At 38.4% G+C, this 27,752-nt stretch overlaps 1 protein-coding gene across 11 annotated transcripts in view; it reads right to left on the bottom strand.

The window, feature by feature from the left end:
- Positions 1 to 27,752, bottom strand: part of magi1b (membrane associated guanylate kinase, WW and PDZ domain containing 1b) — a 146,918-nt gene that overhangs the window by 61,911 nt on the left and 57,255 nt on the right. For all 11 annotated transcript variants that reach the window (XM_032550576.1, XM_032550580.1, XM_032550581.1 and 8 more), the window contains exons 3-4: positions 2,932 to 3,051; positions 1,509 to 1,748 (exon numbers count right to left, since the gene is read on the bottom strand). In XM_032550576.1, coding sequence (XP_032406467.1) covers positions 1,509 to 1,748; positions 2,932 to 3,051 — 360 coding nt within the window. The remainder of the gene's footprint in view (positions 1 to 1,508; positions 1,749 to 2,931; positions 3,052 to 27,752) is intronic.

Here is a 27,752-nt window from a genome sequence, read left to right as displayed (position 1 = left end):
GCACATCATCTAGCAGCAGTCTACCTGGGAAACTCCGTAGCTCACTAAAGTAGAACAATACTGATCTTTATGCCACATTACAACCATCAAACAGGTTTTAAATTTGCAGATCCAATTCTGCGTGGGTTGCAGTTCGCATCTCTCTGAGCTACACACAAGTTTTTAAAAGACACCAGCCGGCTTTAACCAATAACTTTTTCAGTGTTCTTGCTGTGGATGTACTGAGATGCCTCTGTTTTTTGTTATTTTTTTCTGTAGCTTCACTGCAGAACAGCATCAGGATTCTGATGCTGTTCAGGTCAGAAACACACGGAGTTCTTGGTATAAAAACCATCTGACCACCGTCCAAAAGTTCTGACCTGGTGGACGCAGACTCTTCTGATTACTAGTAGTAGAACATTTCACATAAAGGTTACCACATGTAAATGCAGCATTTTACAATTCCTGAGCTGATTTAGATAAAATAGAATAACATCTATATTTACTATTGATAAATTTTCTGGTGATCTAAGAAATCAATGTCCTCAATTGGGTCAATGATTAATTTTTTGTGGGTAATTACAAGTCTGCACTTGTGTTCAGGCCTCTACAAATAATGGCTACTAGTACTAGCAATACTCTTACTTGTTCAATCTTTGATCAAGTCTAAGACACATAAGTCAAACCTGAACAGGAATATTGTTTGTAGAATTTTAAAAACCATAGTTTTCATTTGTGGAACCTTTATTTTACTTTTACTTATGAAAAAAAAAAAGATTTTTTAGAGCTTTCTTCAACATGGAGGTCAGGTCAGGTATTGAAGCTGGACCGAAATATTCAACCCTGAATGGACACTCAAGTCCATTTAAAATTTAAGTAATTAAAAACAGTCTGAAAACATGCTAGTAAAATTGTTAAAGTCTCATTTCAGCAAGGACCTTCTTAAAGCGACAGAAGCCCATTTTCACACCGCTAAATTGCGAAGTCAAATTCCTTTTAAGTCATGTTTGACATATAAAGCATTTTTATAAAAACTGACAGTAATAGTTAATTGATTGTGATATAAAACGACACTACAAACCTGGAAAAACACATAATGTTGCCCTTTTAAAAGTGATGAGACACAATTTGTTTCGTTTCTACATCATAACGCAGTGCTTTTTTGCAATCGGAAACATTTCCAAATAGTCAAATTGGTATTTCTTGTAAGTGATGGAAACACGTAACGGAGTTTTTTCATGGTGCTGACCTGCAGAGTTGAGCAATAAGTGGGGGAGAAGCAGCAAGGCGTTATTCTAGTACGCTCCATAAAAAAAAGACTCAAGTCACTTCTGCATTTTCTCTGGCATCTCAAACCATCCAGCAGGTTTGAGACCATAACTTTTAAAAACCTGGGCATACCTTGTGTAACCAACTGAATACATCTTCCACCACATGAATGAGCTCACTTCACTGAGAAAAGCAACACCTACAAACTCCCGGTTCAAACCAGCGTCGTACTTCAGCGCCGCTGCTCGTCTGTACGTTACCTGTAAAGCTGCTGTTCATGTCAGGGAGGTCCTCGTCGTCCTCCAGTTGCTGATCTGCAAGCCCTATTCCAGCATTTCGCATGTCATTGTAGGACTTGGCTCGTCGGGGAGTGGTGTTCTGCGAGCCCGGCAGGCTACCGCTGAGCCCGTCTGACAGTGGGGCATCACCACCGCTACTGCCTCTGATCACTTTCCCACTGGGAGGCTGCACCGGTGGCTTGGGCGTCCCATAATAGTTGCCTGGGGGAACAAAGAAAGAGGGAGGATGACAAGATGGAGAGGTTGCAGATTAAAGTCACAGAAAAGAAGTGTTAGGAGCACGTGCGCATCTGGGTCAGAAGTGTTAGACGGGGTTGAAATCAAGACTATTGGATGTTCAAATACAAAGATTGTTCAGAAATATTTTTAGACTCAGATTGGTCATATCGGTTGATTTAAAAAGGAGAAAGATGTCAAAATGATACAGAAAATTTCTTCAAAATATGAGGAATTGTTATTCGACAACAAAATTGTGGTCATGTTTATTCTTGAACTCATGTGGAGCAGGAATTTGTAAAGAAAGATTAAATTCTGCTGAAAATCATTGACACAGAGACACACAGAACAAATAATGTACACACGCACACACACGCATTCATACTTAAAGGCAACTTAGCAAGACCAATTAACTTAAGAGTCATGTTTTTGAACTATAGGAGGAAGCCGGAGTGCCCGGTGAGAACCGATACACGCACATGGGCAACATACAAACCAAGCCTGCACTTGGAACCAAATTATGATTTATTAAAGGGAAAAAAAAAAATCAAGCCCTGTGTGGAAAAAAACTATCCCCCCAATGAACTAACAGTAATAACCCACTTTTTTTTTTTAGAAACCTGAATTCAGTTTCACAAGCCAAGCTGGAATATTGCCTAACCCACTAATAATCAAATGCATCATTTCACAGTGAATCATGTCACAGTAGCTTCCTTTCTCTGTTATGGACATAGATGAAAAAAACTGTAAATGAAACTCGGGTTTATGAGGGTTTTAGTTTTGCAAACTAATTTCAACTCAAGCTGGAGTGTCAAATTTGAGTCGGATTGGTAAAATTAACAGAATCTGGAAAAAAAAAAAAACATAACACATACTCAAGCACGGTGGTGGTAGTGTGACAATCAAAACACGCTGGCTATGCTTGAAAACCCTTGAGTGTTTGAGAAGTGTTTATTTCTGCAAATCATATTAATAGGTCTCTTGATTATTAAGTGGCAAATTATGGGTTAAATAAATTAGAGGGCTAATTTATTAACTAATAGCAACTAACCACTCACTGGTTAGTTGCATTTAGACTCTGCAAACTCAACCAACATTAAGCTCAAGCCTAACAGTAGAGGTTAGCAACAGGATGTCCTGTAAAAGAAACTGTGGGGTTGCAGTTCACCTTCATATGTTCCGATTTCCAGGAGGGTTCCACTCTTCTCCAACACTAGGAAGTCCTCTACAGAGAGGAAGTTGTAATCCACACCAGGAACTTCTCCTTCACGTGGGGAACGAGTAGTACCTAGACGCCAAATCAGAGACAAGGATGAGCTTAGTGGACTTCACTCAGAAATAATACAACTGTGAAACCGTGAAACCGTGCAACGGAGTATTAATGGTCATTTGTTAGCAGAACTACGTCACACAGGAAGAAGAAAATACATTTTTAAAAGGAATAAAGGAAAGAATGTCATGGCCTAAAATTGACATTAGCAACTGTATCACTTCTTAAGACCCTGCAAAATCCTTAAAGGCAGCATGATGTTTGATCAGGCAGCAAGAGAGAGAAGCTCTTAGGACAAGAGTGTCAAACTCATTTTCATTTTGAGTCACATCAAAACCATTAATGTTCTCAAAGGACTGATTGAGCCAGAATGTATTGATGAATGTATTAAACTGCTAAAATATTAATAATACATATAATAAATAGCTGCCTCTGTATCTTTTTAAAACTAAATAATATTAAACATCATTTCATGTTGATCAGTCCCTTCAGGACTTCACAATGGATTTTAATCAAAACCACAGATTTTGTGCTGCTAATCTAGAAATATTTGCAAGGAACTTTGCAATACTTGTGCTTATGTATGACTTTCATTACTCGCCGTATTGATTATGGAATATGACTTTCTCTAGGGAATACATACGGAGATTGCTAGTTTAGTTATCCTTGCTTGCTGTTCAAGTCCCAAAAAAAATCCAAAAGGAATGTCAAAATGTAAATTCTGTCATCAACTTAAGTCTTGGTTTCTGAAATATATATATATATTTTTTCATTTTCATGATGTAGGCCTCAATTCTTAATATCAATAATTAATGACCAAAGTAAGACAGCTTGAGAAAAAAACACTTTGACTGCTGTTATAACTTCATATATTTTAGTTCTTAAAGAAAATTTGTAGATCTCTAGTTTTATTTTTTTCTATTATCGCTTTCAGCTCCCTTTTCCAAGGCATACAATAATAACAAAATTATTGAAAAAAAATATATAAATTTTCAAGCTATAAATAAGATAAAACATGGCCAATGCTGAACACAGGACCTAGAAAGGGATGCAAAATTATGGAGTGTAATATTGATATTGCTGGTACAGGAAAAACAATGAACAAAGAGAAGCAGATCTGCAAGTGACCTCAAAAATGGAGTTTCCGCTCTACACCAAACAAAGAAAATAAAACTAAGAAGCTCCTATTGTGTGCCGATGTTCATTCACACAGGGGGAGAGAGTGTGAGGTACGTTGATAACACCTAGTGAGATCCTGACGTATGTTTGGGGGGAATTGTGAGCCCGTGTGTGAATGTGTGTTTGATTTGGCACGCAGCCTGTGAGATTCACACGGTCCCTTAAATGGCTGCTGAAAGTCGAGCAGTGTGGCGACGACAAAGAAGGTTATCCTTTTAAATAATCCTCAGTCAGGTTTTGCCTTGATTTTTAACATATTGGCCCAATTTGGGCAGATTTCCACACTTTTTTTTTTTTACAATAATTAACAGTATGAATAAAACCATCCAGACAGTGTCATTTATTTCATGCCTCTCCCTTCTTTTCATGCTCCTCAATCTTCCCTCTCATCTCCAAATCACGTTGTCTCTGATAAGTAATAAGAAGGTAAAAATAGACGTGTGGCGATATGGAGGGAAAGCTCCCTCTGCCGCCACGCTTGATGACAATGGAGATAAATCATGGGTGTGTACATCCTCTCTCAAACAGCAGAGAGTCACACTCACACCGGCATGCAACAAACAGCAGCGCCGTCCGTGTAGGAAGACCATCATTTTCTCACACAAAGTGATTTTGACCAGCATCAACTCGAACGCCAAGATGTCTCAAAAGGGGGGTGAATTTCATTTGCATGTCCATCGCAAGAGTCAAGACGTTACATAGAACACGTTAAAAATCTCTTGATTGCTACGTTATTTAGAGTCTATAAGATGAATGGCTTCGCTTTGCTCATTTCCAGGCACAATGAATGTTAAAGCGTCTTCAGCTTATTATCCCTCCAAACAATGGTCGCCGTTGATGCGACTCTATTTAGACACTTCTCTTAGAAAACCAAATAGGAAGTGGAACTGTGACCAGTATATCAAAGGGGAATCGAAAAGCAGGACCTTGGCTGAAACCCATGGCTAAGACGCAGTTATCACCAAAGGCTGAATTCATTCACTACACCCTGAACACAAAAGCTCCTTTGACCAAGCAATGAAATGAAGTAAGAGGGAAAGACAGGTTGGGATTTCTGGGACTAGAGTTGGAGATTAGAGTTGAGTGACCATTCCGCTTCATGCTGACTTCAGACAAAAAATCCCAAGGAATTGAAGAAATAGCATTATTTGCAGGTATTGGCACAAATAATGAAGCATTCTGACCAGTGGAAATGGACTGTTGAGGGACAAGTAAAAAATTCTTATACACACAGAAAAAAGTATGTTTCTGGGTTGTTCGCCAAGAAATGTTGCTCTGCATGGATTCCGGCTTCCCAAATATGTTTTCTGTAAAATTACAGAAATATGAAGTGCCAGAGACCTTTGACATATTTCAGAGTACCGTACTGTAAATGAAACACGCAAAACAAAAATGAGATACACGAGGAAACAAAGATATAAAGAACAACAAAAAAAGATCAAATTACCCAGCGTTGATGACTTTATCCTGGATAAGTTGTTATTTTTAAATTAACTGTTTCCAGACTCCATTCATCCAGGATTAAGCTAAGCACACATTGAATTACATTTTTGAATGACATTCAACTGTCACAAACTATTTAAGGTCACATTTCTGTGGGAAATGAATTTTTTTTTTTCTTTTGCAATACAGCATTGACGTGAGTTTTTCCTCACTTTTTCTCCCTTTCAAACCAAGTTTTTGTTTTGCCTGGATCATGGATTATGCAGATAACGTTATGCGTATTAAGACTTTCTACTGAAAAGGTCGAATTTTCCATTCAAATTTACAGTGTGCCGTGGGGATGTTACCAAAACAAAAGGGAAAAAAAAATCTGAGAATTTTATTGTTAAACTGCACAGATAAGTGACTGGTAAAACAGTAAACACAACATACTTAAGTCCCACTAGGAAACAATAACAACAGACCTCTTCAGCGAGGACGTTAATGTTAATGGCAGAAGATTCAAATTTAGCGATTTTCAGAATCAGTAAGATGTCTACCAGCTAAGATAAAGATCTACAAACTTCATACAAACTAACATCTCTTAGTATGTTAGTTTACATACTAAGAGATACTAACAGAGTTAGAGGGGTGAAGGCCAACAAGCCCGCGAACACCAGCCTTATGTTTTGCTGCAGGAGGGACTGGTGCACTTCACAAAACAGATGGCAGAATGAGGAAATATTATTGTGTGGAAATATTGAAGCAACATTTCAATGAGTCAGCCAAGAAATTAAAGCTTGTAAACAAATCAGACTTCTAAATAGACAACAAATGATGCAAAACGGCTTAAGGACTAAAGCTAATGTTTGGGAGTAGAAAACAAAGCACTGATCTCAGGCACATAGAACATTTATGTACAAAGCTGAAAATGTGTTTAAGCATTGTGCCCTATGAACCTGAATTAGCTATAGCAGTTCTGTCAGGAAGAACATTCTAGCAAACTACTGTGAGAAGGTTGTGTCAAGGGACACGCTTTACAGAGCAGCTTAAAGACATGATCCGAAACATATACATGTCTTTAAACGAAAAACTACTTTACTAATCCTAACTAATCTAAAAATTAATTTTTAAATTACAGAATTTCAGTTAGAGAAAAATATATAGGTACAGTGCATATCTGGTTGTATCACTATAAATGATTTAGTAATCTCACACAAGACAGTAAATCAGAGGTTTTTCCTCTAAAACAATGAGTTGGATAATGTTGCCTTTTATTTAGAAAATTAAGTTGATGGTGAGTTTGAACATTTCGAGGTGTGTGTTTTTAAAGGAGCTATACTTGGTCTTGATGAAGAATAAAAGAGAAATGTAAATTATTTAGTTTGATTTTATTTATAGATCACACTGTCCCATAACGAGGCTGATTTTATTTGGTTTTTCTGTTTTTAATGGGAGAGAAAAAGAATGTTACATATTTAATTTATTGAAAAAGTTTATAAAAAAATATAATTCAGCAAAATTTCACAAGATCTTTTATCGGTGCATCTCTACATAAATTATTACCAACCAGAACGCCTGTTATCAGTGTTAGTCGGAGATGAATTCAGGCTCTGTAGTATTTAATAAAACTGTCACAGTTAAATCACACTCATTCGGCATGCTTAAACACTCAAAGTTTGACACTGCTGTGCTTGAAAATAGAAAATCTTGGCTGCAGATTGGACTGCTGCTGGGTTAACTCTGCTAAAAACAACTACTAGCAGCTCGTCTAAGAAATACAGACCGACTGCTTTGGGGTAAAAATTATCTACAATTTTTTCCTCAGAAAAGCAAATTTATTTAAATGCCACACACTTAAAAACTGGGGATTTTGAGCTGAAAGTAAAGCAATGGTCACCTTTGAAACACACTTATAAACACTGCTGCATTACCAGAACAGATACACAGTGAAAACTGCACCACCTCCACTGCGTGATTCCAACAGTGACCAGATTTGACTCCTGCTGTGGAGAACCAGGGGCGCAACTACATATTCTTGAGGTGGATGCGAACACATCATCGCCCCCCCGCCCCTTGTTACCCTTCAGTAGACGGCAGTAGATGACTTTAATGATCCCAAAAGGAAAGTAAATGTTGTAACTCATTAATTCAGATTCTTCAAAGAGTTATTGTAGATTGCGATGGCTGTTGACAGGAAAGATCCCTTGTAACAGTCTGTATTACAGTGAATCTGAAGAAGCCTCTGACTGAAGACACTCTTTCTTCCCAAGACAAGTCCCTTCAACAGACTGGACATCTCCAGTCCAGTCTGTTGTCCAAATTTTTTTGGGAAAAAAAAAAGTAATTGTTGCTATAGTTACGCATCATAATAACTTTTCAAATGTAAAAACATACTAACAAAAATCTTTCCAGCTCCTCACCATCCAAAAGCAGAGGGAATGAGTTTCTAAGAAACAGTGAGCCTGATGGATGTGGATCGGCTGAGTGAGAGTACCGAGCCTAAACACTGAGAAACATCAGAGAGAACACAGAACAGAACTAAACCCAAAAGAATCCAGGGAATGGCTGCCCTGTTTGAATGTTGCCTAGCAACAGGTTTAAGGTGATTCATATTGCTTATAAAAAATAACCAAATAAACAACCAGACAAAAAAAACTAATACCCAATATTTCTTTTGTTTGTTTAAAATCAAATAATCGTACGGGAAATTAAGCACTTAGCAACGCAAACACAGTTCTCTTCAAACGACTTCTCAACTTCAAGATTTACGGACAGTTATAGCCCTTTGTAAAATCAAAGTGTTGTTTTCTCTTGGCCATTGTGAATAGACGATCAGACTGGAAGAAGGCTGGTTCTGTTCTGGGGACAACTGTGGAACCTCTGGAGGTGACGATCCCAAGAAGGATCCTTCATAAAGCCTTCATCCATCCATCCATCCATCCATCCATCCATCCATCCATCCATCCATCCATCCATCCATCCATCCATCCATCTTCTTACACCCTTGTCCCTAGTGGGGTCGGAAGGTGCTGGTGCCTATCTCCAGCTAACGTTCAGGGCAAGAGGCAGGGTTCACCCTGGACATGTCGCCAGTCTGTCAAAGGGCAACACAGAGACAGACGGGACACACAACCATGCACACACACACACACACACCTAGGGAGAATTTAGAGAAACCAATTTGCCAGAGAATCCGGAGAAAACCCACCATGCACAGGGAGAACATGCAAACTCCATGCAGAAAGACCCCGGGCCAGGAATTGAACAGCATATATATATATGTGTGTGTGTGTGGGGGGCGGGGGGGGGGGGGTATGCATGTATAAACATATACATAACCTATAGGTAAGTAATGTCAGTGTCTTACCAGTGTTTTATTGTACCACCTTTTTTTCCTACCGCTCCATCTTTACCTTGTCAAGTGCATTATACAAGACGATTAAAATTTAAAATAAAGAAGAAAACGATCCTGAGTTCGTTCTCGAAGGGGCACATGCCCAATCGACCTGTGTGGGAGGGGAGGTGAAGCAGTGGAGGGTCCCTAATCAGTGCCGTTCCTCTGTTATTGATCATTTTATACATTCACAAACAACTGTTAAATACAGAATATTCCTACTAGAAAAAAATTCCCCATTTTGGTGCCCTCTTTAGTGTAGCGCCAGTATGCGTTGCATAAAGTGCATACATACTTTTTGCACCACTGTGCTGGGGGTGATTACTGCTCAAGTGCTCAGATGAGCCACCTTGTGCAGCATTTTCAGATGGTAAATATTTGATAATATTCCTCTGCCTGTCCCTTTAAGTGATTATAAAACAGCTTAATCTGCTGCCTTACATTCCCAGGTCACAGGAAGTAAAGAACAAGTTACAGTACTTCAGAAATTTGTTCACAGCAGCAGCTATTTTAAAATATTTCCCAAAGCTTGCAAGGCACAATACCTGCTAAAGGATACATGTCCATTCTTAAATTCACATTCCTGAGTTCAAATGTCCCACATCTGGGCTGCAAGAGATATGCTAATGATCAGACAGTGTCAACAATTTCTGTGTACCAAGCAAATATGAAAAAATGATAGAACAGTGAACAAGACACTTTTTAGGAGAACCAAAATGAAAATGATGGATGATTTTCAGCTTGAGTAGCCAGTTTGAAATCTTTTTCTGATCAATAAATGCACCACTAGAATGTGTTCAATCCAGATTGTGCAGTCAATGTATGCATTTTCATTACTACTCCTTTTAGGACCAGCAAACTTCATCAACATGCAGTTAAACATGTGTCAGTACTTTTAAAATTAAACAGTTGATACATTTAGTGTCTGCATCAACTAGCCTTTCTATTAACTTCCAAAACAACCCAACAATCCTGCCTAAAACATAAGCACCAACAAACCTGTTTGCTAGTATTTCTACATGTCCAATCCAGACTGACTAAAAGAGAAACATCTTCTACTTGCCCTAACCACGGCCACAGAGTCTCTGGATTCTGAACAAGCTGCCAGAAAGAAAGGTCAAAATGAATTAGAAAGAACAGTCAACATCATCATGCTGAGGACTGGAGCTCCTCAAGGTTGTGTGCTCAGTCCTCTGCTGTTTAAACACAGCATGTTTGCACACATGAGGAAAACCTGATCATTTATTTGCAGATGGTACTACAGTAGTGGGACTCTTAAGGGATTGTTAAATCCTCATAGACCAAGAAGGTTGTTGCAGAAACAAGCTGAGGTTTGAAGAACAAAATAGACGACCATCCATGTCCGGTGGCTCTCGACCTAAAGGCAACACTGTGCACCGTCTTTAAAAAAAAAAAAGTTAAAACTTCAACATGTTCATTGGAGTTTTTGGTTGTAAAAAAAATATATTAAAATGGGATCAATCAAAAACCCAATATGTCATGTATTTACTTGATGGCTGGGCCAGACCAGAGTTGGTAAAAATATGAGCGACTCTAAAAAAGGCTGGGCAGAAATGTTTAGTGAGCAACTAATTTTCCTCTCAAGCCAATGGGTCATTGAAAAGTAGATTACTTTTACAAGCCTTGATGTTTAAAGTTGGAGTTTTCTTAGCTCTATGATAACACACTAACAATAACAGCAACAAAAATATTTAATCTGCTTCAGACTATACCTGGAAGGTGTAAAGTCCCATGTCAAATTTTAATACCTATGGGAAGACTAAGAAATGCACAAAATGAAAACGTCTCATTGTCAGCTTTGGGGGGCTTTTGATGTCAGATCAGCTCAGTGTCACTCTGACCTGAGCACCAATCTACACGTTTCCCCTCCACACAGGATCTGTTACCAACTACAGAGAGCATCCAGTTGCACCTTTCAAACCAAGATCAATACGTCAAGACAGTCATTGGTCACAATCTCTACTCTGACCTTGGTCGTCATGGTAAGTCTTTACCATCAATCAGCTTACAACGGATCGACGCATCTTTTCATGAAGTCTTCCCAGCATCTCCGACCAAACAGTGGTGTTCATGGTTTGGAATTTGGATCATAGACAGCAACACATGTCTATGGACTTTGTTGTATGTTTGATTGCCATATGGGGCCTTGCAGATGTTTTAGATCTATATTATCAATTCATAATTACCGATACTGTTATAACCCTTGCCACAAAAATCTCAATAGTTTTCTGTCACACATCAAATTGCATATAGGCTAGCACATCACTTTGATTCTCATCTGCCCAGTGTATATGTTGGCTGCTATTTTTTCTAAACATATAACACATTGGAAGTCACACACTAAGTAAGCCTCCCAGTCAAAACTTGAAAAAGAGCTCCTTATTTTACTACGGCTTCACACACAGCCCTCCTCTTAAAACTCTCTTATTCAAGCTTCATACTAACATTAACTGGCAGACACATTCAGCAGCTCATCTATATTTAATTGATAGCAGCCTATTTTTAAGGGAGTGTCTGGATCTCTGGTGGCATGACAGGCCAAGATTGGTTATATTTGTCCTGGCACATGGTGACATGAGACTCCATTTGACAATATAGTGATACTAAAGCAAAAATAAGCAAAACAATAAAATGTGCTTAAGACATTTCAGTGATTAAAGGATCATAGGACGAGAATCTGAAATTAAACTTTGGTCCATTTTTTTTTTGCTTCAACATATTGCCATTGTGACACTGAAGACTGTAAAAAGGCTTCCACTTAGACGAAAATCAGCTTCTAAAAATACCCGTGTGTGAAAAATCTGTTTATTCCCTACACTTGCATTCTCCCCAAAGCAACACAGCAACCTGAGCGCACATACCCCTCAGGCCTGGCCTTGCAGTTTAGCTGTGACCTACATTTAATTCCTCCTACAGGAGCGACACCGGTGTTGACTTTTTGGGCAATTTGACTCCTTTTTGCTGAGAGCTGAAGAGCCGTCTTGCTTGACATCTCCATCAGATCCGGTTTCATGGTGCTGTTTAGCTTTCCTTAAGCTTGCCTGAGCCTCACAGATGGCTTGATTTCAGCAGAGGAAAGTGAACCAGATTAACTTCTCGGCTGAAATAAAGATCCAGGGAAAATGTCTAAAAATTGCAATGAGTAACTGCAAGGTGCTGGTTATTTCAGTCACAACCAAGATTCACAAGGCTCACAAAGATTTTAAAAGTGTGTGAATCATCAAAGGGCAACAACTCTCAAGTAATCCCACATGAAATCTTTTCACGGTTGATGAAATGACAGCAGCGGACCACGTAGCGAGCAAGTTTGTCATCAGTATTGTTCTTGGCCAAATATAATGATGACTGTTTTGGTGACTGTTTGGAAATTATGTATATATTTTTATGCAACTCCATAAATAACATAAATAACAAGATAAGAACAGCTTCGTAGCAGGTCTTTGTTAAACATTAGATAAGTGTAAACCTGACTGAACAACGTGTGGCTATAAATGAATCAAACCATTTCCTTAACGCCAAGTCCGACTCGCTACAAGGAATTTTAGCGCATTCTTTTCCACCAATCAATTTCACATCTGGGATCTGATCTAAAACTGCATCATTTTGCGCTTACAGGTATTATTGTTTCTATATACATTAGATTCCTAGATAAATACCAGGTACATTTTCTGGAGAAGACATGAAATTCAAACAGCTACTGTAAGCCAGTGTGAGCTATAATGTTGCAAAAAAAAAAAACAACTGACCCAACCATTATAGTGAAATCTGGAGTTTTATTTGTTGTATTTGATCCTGATTTTTAGTTAAGCTTAAAAGCTTCCATGTTGGTTATATTTACCCATTTCATTGAAGCCGAACTTAAAACAGTGGATTGTTCTACAGTGGCCAGTTATTGCTTGGCAATATTCTATCGTTTGTTTACTGGAGGAAAAATTGCTGTGATAAGAATTTGTCATCTTGCAATATTAACAATAAACTCAAACTGCCAAACTCTCACAAAGCTAATATGGTTGGGATTAGTTCTCTGGATACCAATTTTGGTACCATTTTCCACGGTACTAGTTTCACAAGTGTATAGATGAACGCTGCATTTACACTTAAAAATAGCCGCGGAGTTCTAGCAGAATAATTCTACTATGTAATGCAGCAGAACATCGAATGTAGAGGATGTTTTGTTCTAGCAGCAAAACATCCTCTTTTAAAAGTGGATGTTTTATTTTTATAGAATAAGGGGTTGCGTGGCAACACAAAAAACACACAAGGAATACCACAAAATATTGTGACAAAATTTTAGATCCATATTATCGATTCATAATTACCGATACTGTTATTAGAGATTTTGATTTTCAGGTTATTCTTATAATGACAATTCTCTTTATTTTATAATAGTAAAATCTTGTTGAACTAGTTACTGTTTATAGTAGTAAGGCTAGACGATATATCTATATGCTGTTATCTTCTTAGATTATTGATTTTATATTACAGTTGATAAGAGAAATCTGAATAGGTCAAATCATTAACAAATCAAAATTTTACAAACTGGCAACACAATCCTGATCAGTGCATCTCTATCCTTTATGAAATATTTATTTCTCTTTTGAAAGTACTAAACATCACATTCCACACAAACATAGTATTTATAGTTGTCTGATTACAGACAACTATAAATATCCCTAAAGGTTACAATAAAATCTGCCGTAGCATTATAGACTCATTTACAAAAGGAAAACAAATAGGAAATTTAATTGTGACATTTTTTCCTCTCTTTGGTCATAAAAAAAAGCTACAATTTTGACATCTCAGTCAATTATCTTTTTAATTCAGCCACTCAACCTGCAAACAAAGAAAAGGGGGGAATCCTATTAGTCAAGATTTGTTTGCATTTTTGAGAGAAAACCTGATTATGTTGCGAATCATTAGCTTTTTGCTTTAGAACATGTTTTTCTTATGTGTACCTTTCGTGTCGTGCTGTGCGACTCAAAATATGCTAATCAGATGTAAATGATATACCCGAAAACTTTTGGCGTTCCGGGATGAGTATGGCAGCTTTGTGTTTTCATGATTTTTAGGAAGCCATCTATTGAAAAAGCAAAAACCATTATGCAGATTTCCTAAAGATTTTTTTTTGCTCAGTGGAGGCTATTTTTTTCACTCTAATGAAGTGCTTCAAAAACCTCCAGATGACCAAGAAAGATTAACATGACTAAAAATGTTTCCGTGAAAGGTTAAACACACACATTAAGAAAGAAAACACCAACAATAATAACACTGAGAAATGAAGAAATAAACATTAAAAACAACAAAAGATTCCTACATTTTAAAACTGTTGAAGTGTTCAGATCCATGAGCTCAAAGTGGGACACTGTAAACGTGTTTGGCAATAATTCATTATCATAATTGTTCTATTAATAGAGTCAGCTATTGTTACAGAGCATTCAGGTCATCCAGCACAGATACTATTTAAATGAGTAGATTTTGAGTGGTTTCTATATACAACATTAGGGCAATAGAAAAAAAAAAACAAATTTATTTATGTTTAAGGTCTGACATCGGGTAGATCAAAATAAAAACTGTAGTATTATTTTACTTCATATTGTAAGGTTAGAGACAGAGTCACTATCTGCATAGCTTGATTAAAACTTTCATGGTCATGACCCAGCAGTACAGGGGACCAACTCCCCATGCGGCCTCTATCCTCCCACATTGACTTGTTTTATTTTAGATAAAATAAAACCAAAAAACAAAATAATAGTAAGAATAATAATAATACCACATAATCCCTCCCTCTGTTTCTCATCCACCACTTTGTGACTTCTGCTTCTTCAGTATGTTTCTTTTGTGGGTTCTACTTGTGTGGTCCAGAATAGCTGTTTTGGTCTCTGCTTTGACCAGAGGATAACTGTGGCTTTTCAGGCCACCGACTCAGTCCCACCAAAGACTTTGTTTCATCAGCGGTCCAACTCCAACTAATCTGCTATTTAGACCAAGATCCACATGAAAAGAAGTGTAAAGAAATGCAGATTTAAAGGTGGTTTGCATAACAAGACGATGTTTTGTGTGATCATTCACTTAACTCTTTCCTCTCTTACTATAAACTACCAATAAACTGCCAAAAATAAAGCTACTGAGCTTTTTTCCAACTTACAAGAAAAAGATTAATAGGCTGTTTGGAAATATTTCTTATATTGTATATAAAAAAAAGACTTAAGTAGTTAAATAAATAAAAAAAATCAACAGAGAGCGCTATTTTTAAATCAAGCTAGTGATCAGAATAATCAATAAAATAAATCGATTCCTAAAATATTCGTTAGACTAAAGTAATTCCCAAAGACAGAAGACATTGAGGTGACTTGAACTATGGTTTATCCTCTTCCACATTTTAGATTCTCACATTTAATGCCGCTTCCTTCCTTTGCTGTAGGAGTCGCCGCTCAGAAAAACAGCACAATGCCATAATAGACAGTAGAAGAAGAGCCCTACAGACGACCATCTAATAAACGCAGCTTTTCTTTTCATCTCACCAAATAAAATTTTTCCAATCCAAGGTTTTAAAACCTGATGGATCTAGTATTCCTCCAAAAACTACATCTAATCACTGATCGTCTGATCCACTCGCATCATAAACTCCTGTTCCTGAATCGGTTAATGTTTGCATCTCTACCATGTTGAAATTTCATTCATGAATGTCATCTGCAAGTTATGAACTATCTGAGTTGTAGGTTTTCTAAAATATAATAAAATATCCTCTTTGGAGATGAAAATTAATGGTGGAATAAGCTATTTCTAAATAAGACTACTGAAAAGTCTTGCCGCATTCTTTCCAGGTCGAATTTAATGGATGACAGTACAGTAAAAACACAATTTTTCCTGGACGGTATTTACAATATTTGTTCATATTTGGCAGTCAAAGAGAAAGCGCCAACACAGTGGAGGAGCCGCTACAATTTAAACATGTCACAAAAAAATCCCTTTTTTTTAATGGGATAACTGGAGCATCTGTCCTGCTTAAAGAAAACACTTGCAAAAGTATTCCAACCCCTTGAGGGTGTTTTGCATTTTGTCACATTGAACAAAATTTATTGGTATCTTATGTGCATGAAGTTGTAAATAAATCACTGCTGATTTATATACAACAACGGAAAAAGATGGTTTTAAAATCACTTGAGGTGCATTTACATTCAGCCACCCTGAGTTACTACACCGTAAAACCACCTTTCACTGTCGCTGCAGGGGCTTTGGGGTAGATCTCCATCAACTACGAATGCCTGAAGATGGAAAATGATGCCCATTTTTACAGAACAGACCAGGCTTAGTCAGAATGGCTCCAGAAATCTTTTAACATAATTGATACAAATTCTAAATTTAGGACGTCTCTACCAGATTTTCTCCCATGGATTTAGAGTCCATACTCTAAATAGAGTATGGACTCTATTTATAGTCCATACATCTTCCTATCCCTGTCCCTGTTGGAGAAAGATTCCCAGCATGATGCTACCAACACCATGTTTCACTTAGGGGACAGTGTATTCAGGGAAATGCAATAAAAAATTAATTACCATCTGCAGTGAAATTTCAAATTCACAAAAAAATTCTTAGAAATCATATTCTAACTGGGGGCCATTCATTATTCTGCAAATCTACAGCATTAAGCCATTTAGATGAAATGTGACAATCCTTAATGTCTTCAGTGCTTGAGAGGCTAAAATTTAGAGAATGGTGGAAATATCACGTAACGGTAAAGCAAGAAATGACAATAAAGATCAAGTTTATTGGCCTACATTCCATGGTGTTGGCAGGATCATGATGTGGTCTCTCTTTAATGACCTCTCCATACCACTAATTGCTGTAATTAGTGGTTTTACAGTAAAGAAGGATTACTACAAATCCAGGTCATGCTTTTTAGCCACTAAAACCTATTTATCATTTACCTTCCACTTTACAATTACCTGATGCTTTCTGTTGGTTTATCACAGAAAATCCCAATAAGACACACTGAAGTTTATGGTTATAATGTGACAAAATGTGAACAAGTTCAACAAATGTATTTTTTTTTAAATCATTTTTTAATTGCCTATTTTTGTGTATAAAGATGTTTTTATATGGCTGGTTGACTGATGCTCAGTTGCTTACGATATAGTAAATTGTCTTTTGAGAGAAGGCATAGACTATATAAGATTCTTTTTTCTTCCAACTACTCCTTTTAATTTAAAACTTGTGTTTATATCAATTTTATATCATTTTAAACTACAAATGAATTAAATAAATACATAAACGTAGAAATATTTTTTCTTTGTATAACTGATGGGTGAAAACCAGGAATGGCAACAGCTTACATGTTAAAAAAATCTGGCCACAGTTTCAAAGCCCAAACTACAAACTGAATCATTTCTTTAAATCTCCATAATCAACATGCAGTCGTGAAAGCCGGCCAACCGAGTCCATATTTTTCCAAGAAGATACTGAGGCCCATTCTCGTGGATCCTTGTCAAAAACCTGCATGCTTACACACAAACACAAGGGGAAGGACAGCAGACTGCCATCATATTCCAATAACCAAAACAGATCCATCCACCATGATGGCCTGAGCAAGCCTGCCAAACCTTTTTCTTTTTTTTTTAATGAAAGACACACACACAAACAGGCACGCAAAGAGGGGCTGACAAGCTGACTGGGGTTTGCTAGCTCGGCAGGGGGATGGAGCCATCTGTCCCAGTAAAGGGTTAATCCAACCAAAAGCCACAGGCCAGCATTTTCCAGTACTCAAATTTCTGACTACGTTCTGGCTAAATGTATGTGTTTTGCCTTGGAGAGAGGAAAGCCCGGTCCGACAGATGCCCCCACCATCTCGCTTTCTTCTTCAAAACCCCTTCAAAATCTCCTTTGTGTGGTGTTGACTTTGAACACCATAAGTGGCAAAGATGGCAATGTTTGCAGCTGATCTGGATGCCTTTCATTAGATCCCCAGATCCAGAGAATCAGAGATTCAGACAGATATGAGGTGTTCCACATGTCAATAAAAATCAAAACAGGCCATTCTTCAAACCAGTTTTCTTTTTTTTTTTTCTACATAGGTATTGAAATATAGAAAAATGCAGGGGGCTCGAGGAGCAGAGTAATGGTTGAGAGATTAGACTTAAAAAACCCTTAAGGGCCAAGAGGGCTGTGTGAAGCTAAATCAGCCAGAAACCAGCCTGAAAATGCCCCCCACGTACACTTGCAGCCAAGCCTTTGTCTTTTTTTTTTCTTCCACGCTCAAAACAAGCTTGGCCGGCTAAGTGCTGCTACCTACAGCTACATGGGAATGGGAAAGAAAAGCTTTAAAATGAACAATTTAGAGGGACAAGGAGGGAGTGGGCACAGGAGGGTAGAAATGGAGGGGAGGAAGGGTGGGTTCGAGGGTCATCCAGACATTAGATAGACTGAAGAAGAAAAATAAAACAGGGAGGAAAGGAAAAAAAGGAGACAGGGAAAAATGGTAAAAGAATGAAAGGGAGAGGATGGAAAAGAGGAAGGAGCTAAGCTTAGCATCCAAGGAGCTCCAGCCAGACAAACGGGACGGGTAAAGCGGCTTCCAGCACGATCACACATCATGTCAACACTGGCGACCAGAGGGCTTTTGCACGAGACGCGCGCAGACGGTCGGACCTGAGACAGACGAGACGCAGACGGCTTCCGTTTGACCACAAACACATAAACCTCCATTACTGCCGGCGATGTGCCTTCCGCCTGATGCACAGCCTTCCTGCCTCTCCTCTATCCTCATGCCCCCACTCCTCCAATCCCCCCTCCACGAGTATTAAATCACAGCCACCCTTCGTCTTCAAATCAAACACAAAAACAAATTACCTCAATCAGAAAAGGTTGTGATTGGCTCCTGCTCCCTCAGCCTACAGTCCGGAGAACAACACCACGTCGACAGGAGACAGAAGAAGAGATTAAAAAAATAAAATAAAAATCCAGTCAGGTGTAGATGAGAGGAAAGAAGGAAGGGGTGGGTGGGTGTGGGAAGGATGCAGATTTAGTTATCCTTTCTCCTGCTATGCCTGTGTCCTCTGTCCAGCTTTGGCTTGGGGATGCTAGGCTAACTGGAGCTAACCTAAGCAGCATCCACACATTGGCTTAATATGTGCTCCGTCTCACACACACCAATGCGAGGCTTCTGTGTCTCTCTCTCACTGACTGAGCCCCGCTGTTTCCCGTCTCGCAGGCACCCACATGCACCCGCCCACCCCCCCCACTCCCACATACACACAGCCCTCTTCTCCTCCCTTTTAGCTCTTCACCCCCATTCCCTCTTGTTCTCACAGATGCCATCAGATCCTAAAACCTGCTATTTTCTCTGTTATTCTCCCCATACTCCGATGGTATAGCCTGCACCAACTCATACACAAGCTGTCTGCTGTTTTGAGTCCATAACAAGTAATCCTTGACCAAGATGTGAGGGGAAAGGGGTGAGGGGAAGAAACTTTAGTGCCTCGCTGAGGGGGGAGCTCTGCTGGAGTGAGGCAGGAGCTGCATAAATTTACATGTCAAACAACGGAACGAGCTCAGAAGTTCACCGACTTTTATAAGTGTTACAACTCCAGCAGATGAGTGTTGAAAAGTTCAGCACAGATTTTGTGTGAGACGACAAACTACAAATTGCAATCTCTCAGATCTAGTTGACATACAGCTTGGGAAGAAAGACATGCAGCTGAGAGTTGGGCTCATTTGTTACGCCCAGAGGTCAGAGGAAGGGGGCTGGGAAAAACAAGAGGAGCACATAAGAGTCTGTGGGGTCAAAGGTCATCCAAGACATTCAAAGACCTCAATGTGCATCAGCTGTATTTTTCAAAAATGCCTGTTCTGGCTTTCTAACCCTTTCCAGTCTGAAAGATAAATGACTTTGCTTCCCTCTTCAATTTCACAAAAAGCAACATATCATGTTGCTTTTTGAGGCTTTTAAGCCAACTTTATGCTGCCAGGTAGGCTCTAATAAAATAACAGTTTGATTCTACATGTCTGTCATTAACTAGGCCTGGGAGTGGCTAGCGAAACGGAACCCAAATATCCAGGAAAACACAGTCATAACAAGATTTAACAAGTGGTGCAATTATAGTTTAGCTAGCTTTATCCCATTACTATATGAAACCATTTCTGTGTTTTGTTTTCATTCTATTATGTTTGATATTTTATTTTACATTTCTGAGGACAAAAATATAAAAACAGAAGACATGTGCAAAAAGGCAATGGCACAGTATTCCAGCTTGCCATGTATTCACACTCTATACAAGTAACATCTTTGACCAGTTACATAGGCGCCACTGGTCTTGATGCTCACACCTTATATGGTTTTTGATGACAGGGTGCTAAAGCTCATGGACAGTGATGGACACATTTGGATAAAAGGAAAAAAACTCTGAACTCTCTATCGCTGGTGGCTAAAATAACAAGTGTTAAGTTTAATTCCGACAGATACAACTTCCACACCAAAGAGTGTTGTGGCTGCCTTCAGTTTGGTGCAATCAATGACTGAAAAAAAGACTACACTAAAGATTGTCCAATTAAGATCAACAGATCGTCCATAATTATGTAGAAAATAAGAAACTTACAGTAGGAAAAAAAGAAAAAAAAATTTACATACATGAATGGTAAAGTGAAGCCATTCAGAGACTTAAACAACTTGTCATTATTTCAGTTTGTTTTGTTTTGTTTGGTTTTTTTTTTTTACCACAGTTCCTGTCATGTTCAAAGTTATAAAAGCATATTCAAAATAAAAACACCTATTACAACAAAGTAACTTAACAGTGTGCTCTGACCTACAGTCTAGTGTTTGTGAATTCACCTATTCAGTTTTTTGTAAAGCATATACGTATATAATATTTGTAAGGAAAAAAAAACAGGTAGGGAAACTGAAATACCTTGAGACAAGCGTACCTCACACAATATTGGCTAGCATTTGCAAAACAGCCAATCCAGGAGTGCATTTCCTTTTTCTTGACGTTGATTGGCTGTGACTTCAACGAGGGGACGCTAGGAAGACTTTAGATGCTAGCTTCTGCTGTGATGCCAAGACAATTTCCACTGAATGTTTTAATGCATATTAAAGTATATTCATTGCCTGATCTATTAAAATAGGCAGTTATAAATAATTAGGGGCTCTCAAGTATTCATAGATTTCAGCTGGTTTTGTGACTAAAATCTACAAAACAGCTGTATTAATAATTTACACAATGTTACATTTGTTTCATGTTGTTTTACTGTAGAAGTACAACATCTGTCGAAAACATTATTTAAGTGTTATATTTCAAAAACCTTTGCATACATTTGAATTTTCCAACATTTGGAGAAGCATTGTCAAAGGGAAAATGCATTCCTGTCCACACTCTTGCTGTTCTGGTGTGTGTTTTTCCCCACACACAGCCAGTGAGACAGATTTTTTGGGAATGACTTATCCCAGTGCCTTGTCGGTTTTTAAAAAATAATTTGGAAGCAAGCATGAGAAGACTAGAAAACCGTGGAAATTACAAACAGCGCTTGGTGAGTTCCTTGCCCATCACTGTGACCATAATGGGTACATGCTTCACCATCTAACCCACTATGTCGCTCCACAATTTTCAGGGTTGAAAAAAAGCTGGAGTAAATAGTTGTTAAACAGAATCTGCACTCTTGAAGAAATGCTGCTGAAGGGAGAAGTATCAAATGGTAAAATGGTTCAATTTGAACCTTATTTATGTGGTCTGCCACTGTAAACGGAAGACTATGAAACTAAACTATGCAAAAATATCATAAAATTCAAAACTAAACTATGAAATAATACATTTATGCGATGACGTTACATGGTATAATGACACTAATTTATCTGAATATTACTATACAATAGTTAGGAGCCAACACAAACATACACTGTTGTACAAACATGTAATCCATGAATATAAAAATTAAGGGAACAAATCAGACATTTAAAGGATGCTTTCTTAATTTTTCAACACTTGCATTAATGAAAGAGATTGTCAAACTTTGGAAAAGGCTCTGAAATAACTGTTCAAGCGCTGCTGTATTCACATCAGCTTGTTGGTGAAGTCCAAAACGGCGGACAGAGACTGGGCTCTGTGTGTGTTTAAATCAGCTCAGAACCAGTTTAACAGGAAGGATCTGTCATTACAAACCCAATAAAAACATCCTTGATGAACACAACAAACCTTATGCAACATGTGGCAGAAGACACACAGAGGATTTGGGATTCTGTTCTGAATCGATATGGTCAGATGATTTATCAGCACTTTGGTTTTTGATTTATTCACCACTTTTTGCCATTTAGGAACACTACAGCTGTTGTAATAATGTTATTTGTTTGTCTCTTGTATCACAAAGTGATTCCAACTGTGAGTGCAATCTGTAACCTCAGTCAACCAGCATGACAACGGCGACCTTTGTTAACACTGTGGATCAACAACAGCATCCTCACCTTAGTACAATGCAACTGTAAAACACCACAGTATGTTTTTATATTAGCTTAACTGGTTATATACAATCAGCAATCGTTTCAGTGAATTTTATTTTTTGCGTCTTTCAATCCTTTTTGCCCATCCCCCTTCTACCCCCCCACACAAAAACTACACCCCACCCCCATCAGGACCCCCACAGCTTCAGCACCCCCCTTCCAATCGAGTTGTCCTCTTAGCCTATATACAGGTCGTCCAATTGTCTGCAAAGCTAGCGCCGCTATTCATGACATATGCACGTGAACGCAGGCTTTTGCAAACCTTGTTCAGTTCAGACGTGACTACTGAGCCATCGGTAAACAATGCTACTTGCCTTGATGCGGGAGACACCCGAGCCACGTTTGTAACGCCGAGCATCGGGGGTTAAAGCCAGGTATAAATCCAACAACACAAGCTTTCTCACTTCCTGCTGCTATTGCTCCGACTGCTTACAACTGGCAAGAAAAAAATAAGAAAGGAAGACAGAGACTGCTACTGAACGGAAGAGAGAGCTGCAGAGGCAGCAGGGGGAGGAAAGACAGTTGTGTCATAGCTTTCGGGGAGTGGAGTGAAGTGGCGTGGAGGGGGTTTAAGGAATGGAAGCAGGACAGAGGGAGAGGAGGGCTTGTGGGGGTAACAGGAGAATGGGAATGCATTGATGGGTTGACCACAAGGGAAGCAGACAAATGCCTCAGCATTCAGGGGAGAGTGGGTCCACTGGGTGTTATATTTGATCAGGGTATTATGGTAACAGCTAATTTTTTTTCCCCACCATGGCATTTGAGTTGAGATTTTTAGAGATGATGTCTCGATTTAAAACCAATATCGAAACTGTCAACCATAAATAAATTAGGACAGTGATACTGATCAACACAATGAATATCCAATGTAAATTTACTTGGTAAGAATTTCTCTCTGTTCTACTCTAAATAGAAATGGGTCAGTTCTGTGGAGGGTAAAGATCAAAAGCCACTACTCCACCGAGTTCATAATAAGCACCTCATCCTAAAGGTTATTTGAGTCTTCTTTGTGTGGTAATAGCTTCAACAGATAAGGGTGGTGTGGTTAGCATAAGCTGGTGACACTTGAGTATGGTGTGCTTACTGGTCTGAAAAAGATCACTTTTTTTTTTTAGTTTTCTTATATGCATTTTACACCTACTTCGTTTGAGCCTGTGATGGATTAATAGCTTTAATCTTTGACCAAATGTAGTACAACAAGGCTTTGAAACGTATTTACACCATGTTTTTCAATACAATACCCTCTGGTCTGTCATCTGAGTATTTCAGAAACAACTTAATACAGTAAAACTAGTCAGATGTTCTGAACACTGACCACTAGATGGTAGCAATATACTTCACAAATGACTCTTAGTATTCGTATCAAATATGCCTCAACAGGCACCTCGCATAAAAAATGTATAAAAAAGGCTGGGCTAATAAGTCAGTGTTTTCACAATCTACATGAATACAAGAGGGAAGAATTTTCACTCTGAAACCCATTTAAAAAAGGAACATTTTGGGGCCCCCAAAAGGACTATTTCAGTGTGGACCCAAGGCACAGAACTTTGTTTAAAATGTTGGTTTAAATTTTTACCTAAAACTGGAGCTGCATAATATGTAAAACATACTTCCTATAGCAGACAGTAGTGGTGACTAGAGAACAAAGTGATGTTTGATCGACAAGCTACGACTTGTTTTAATAGTATAGTGTCAATGTTTTTGCTCGAGTACTACAGCTTACTCTATGTTGTCATAAGTGCCAGTTTGAAAAGACTGAGCTGTCTATGGAAAACATGTTTTACTACTTCAATGGAGCATGTAAAATATATAAAACTCCTATGTTAACCCATGAATCAACCACTTGCTACTTTGAATCAACCACTTGCTTACAAGCAAGAATAACCACTTACCATACCCTGAGATCAAAACTTGAATTCACGCAACAGTGGATGATATTACAGTGGCAATCTGTAAAATATGTATATTTGGGCAATCAATCATCTACCAGCTGGACTGCCAGGTGGTCTGGTCCTTGCTTAACCTGTCTTTATGATCACGTTTACAAGACTTCTGAATGGAAACTGTCGGTATTTTCAGACATTGATTGGGAAAAAGTGCCATGTTTATGCTGCCAAGACACCTTGAGTCAGACGTAGTTGTCATGCCAGGCCACTATATGGCACTGTGAATGTAGCATGGCATTGAATGTATGCGCTTTGGACCCTTAGCTTCCACCACTAACTTCCACGCTCCATTTAGTGGAGCCTTAACTGAACTGTTCTCACTTACTAAAGCTACTAAAACCCACAATGTCCTGCTGGTGATCAGCAGAGCGTGATCATTGGTATGTAGGACTAAGACTTTACAAGCTATGAAGTTTGTACGAGAATTCTTTGATAACCCTTGCAGGACAAAATGTTTAAAGTGATAAACCGAGCGTTTTCTATTTCTGTGTAGTCCTATAGGCCTTTTAAAAACATGTTTGCAGTTCCTCAGAGGCTATTGACGGTGGAAATCCAAGGAAGGGGTCACGTTCTTATTGATTGCCTTGAGTGTCCTCTTGGCTGCAAAAGGCAACGAGGTCAACGTGAGACAGCAGGGTGAGGGGTGTGAAAAGCTCACAAAAGGCATCACAAGAGCTACAAGTCAACATAAAACGGAAGCCCCCTCACTGTTGATGCAACTAAACAGATGGCTTTCATACAACTGGATCCAAACCACTAAATCATACTCGATGGAAACTTTAAAAATCAGTGTTCTGGTAGATCTCAGAGACTTGTGCAGGAATGACGGAGAGGCATTTTTGCATAGTAACACCTCCCCATCTGCTACCGTTTCTGAATCTCTGCAGATGAACAGAGGTTTGGTAAACATTTGATCTGGTGATACAAGTCAATATGTCTGACTACGTCTACCTTATACAAGCTATCTAAACAACTAATTTTTACCTTTAGTTATTTACGTCAAACAAAAATGGCATCTGTCAATTGCAACCTTTACTCTATCACCTACCTGCTCCATGACCACAAAACAAAAACTTTATAACCCCAGAGAACAAGTGGCTAGGAGGGTGATGTCATGCTTTATTAACTTCAAACAACATTAGCGTGCCTGAAACCACTCAGTAATTGCAGTGGGCATTTATGACCAGACCCCCACCAAGTAACAGTGTCTGGCCGACATATGGCGTAGTGCAGACAAAGTCCCTGAAATGGGCTTCCTGCATACTGAAAGTAATTTATGGGGGAGAATCGGAAGTAAACTAATTAAAAAGGCAGGGAATGAAAATACTGTTTAATTGCTGCCAAGCTTTAAACTAAGCAATGAATCTGAGAATCTGCTTCGTATACATTTTCTGCTATGGCCTTGCAAAAGTATAATCCTAATTTTTTTCAGTAGATTTAGTCAAGGTTCAAACACAAACTGCAATGAATTTTAATAGCATTTTATGGGATGAACCAGAGAAAGGTATTGCTTAATGATGATAGAGAAGGAAACATAAAAATTGATTCTCAGTAGGATTTAGGTTTGACTTTGACTCGGTCATTTTGACAAAAAATGCTTTATTTAAACCCTTCCATTGTAGCACTGACTGTGTTTCTGTAGCTTCTAACATGCTCTTTTCCATAATTCCCTGTATTTAGCTTCATTAAAAATTCAGTCAATTCTGACCATATTATCCATCTCTTTTAAAATATCTTCCCCACAAGATGATGCTTAAACCACTATGTTTTACTAAAGGAATATGTAGTGTTTTTCATATATGCTAAAAAGTTCAATTGTGGTCAGGGGACCTTCTTAAAGATATTTGTCATTGTTCCTGATTTACGCTTTTTGAATGCAATAACTTTCTTCCTGCCATCCCGTTAAGAAAAGAACCATGTCTTGATAAGTTTGCAGCTGTTTCCTACTCTGTCCGTTTCAAATTGGTTTGAGAAAAGCTCCTTCAGGTGTTCAAAGTTTTGGATATTGCTTGCCGTGTTCCTTGTTCTTTATGATGCTGTTTGTTCACTAATGCTCTTCAACAAAGTTCTGAGGCCTTCACAGAACAGCTGGATTTATGCTGAGGCAGGACAATTTTATCTGCTTAGCAACCGATTTATCCGCTAGAAAGTCACATAACATAAGATTGATCAGATGTATTAGCAAAACAAGCTCTGTGCTGATAGAATGGGTGGAGAGTGTTATCATCGCTGCTCATCCGTTTGGAAAACAGAAGGTGAAGTTCACTGCTGGGAGGAAGAGAGATGTGTTGTGTGATAAAGCAGTTAAAGCAATAAGATCAGGTCGGTCCCACGGAGGATGTGGCTTAATCGGCTTAGCTAACTGCATGGTCAATATTGGCCTACAGACAAATGTAACACTACTCTGATCAGACTTACTTAAACAATCAGCCCTAATTAGAAATAAGGGTCAAGTGTTGGTGTGGGGCAAATATCCTAAATGAAACACTGATCTACCACCATTTGGCCAAAGGCTGAGACAATGACTCAATAATCATGTGTGTGAAGTTCTTGCACCAGCAGAGTGAAATATGAAGTGCTTTGTATTCGTATCCTTTTAAAACTTTTCCAGACTTCATCGTGTTACAATTGATGACTTCAATATACTGAGAGGATTCAAATAGTGTGTAATTGAGAGGTGGGAGGAAAGCGACACAAGATTTGATGAAAAGTGTGGAATTAATTTGTATTTAGTAGATTTAAGGCAATATTTATCCAATCACCTTTGACTGCAAACATTTTTGGAGTACATTTGTGAAAGTCCTGCATGATATAAAGAAAGCATTATGTTGAATATTGTGATTTGCTTCCAAGAGGCCAGATTCAATGTTGGAATGCAAAATTTTATTGCATAGTCCTTGAAATAATATAGACCACCACACATTGCATCCAAACACAAATATTTCTGTTTGATACATATTGTGCAGCTTTAACCTCCATCAGTTTTCCACATCTAGAGAATGTTTTTATTTTTATTTTTTTACCCATTATGCTTTGCAAAAGAGGTCGAGCACAGGGCGATTGAATAGAGGGAATGAATAAAGAACATCAACTGGATTTAGGTCTGGACAAACATGAATGTTGGTTAAAGATTGTTCTAATGCCAGATATTGAATCATTTGTTTCACCTCATACATTCCCATCAATTCTAGCTAACTTCTCCATCTGCTGAAGAAGCGTACTCACAAAATGATACTGCCACCACTGTGTTCCACCACTGGTGTGTCATAAA

Source organism: Xiphophorus hellerii, chromosome 20 (assembly GCF_003331165.1).
Source record: "Xiphophorus hellerii strain 12219 chromosome 20, Xiphophorus_hellerii-4.1, whole genome shotgun sequence".
Classification (NCBI taxonomy): domain Eukaryota; kingdom Metazoa; phylum Chordata; class Actinopteri; order Cyprinodontiformes; family Poeciliidae; genus Xiphophorus; species Xiphophorus hellerii.
This window is presented reverse-complemented; position numbering and strand designations above follow the sequence as displayed.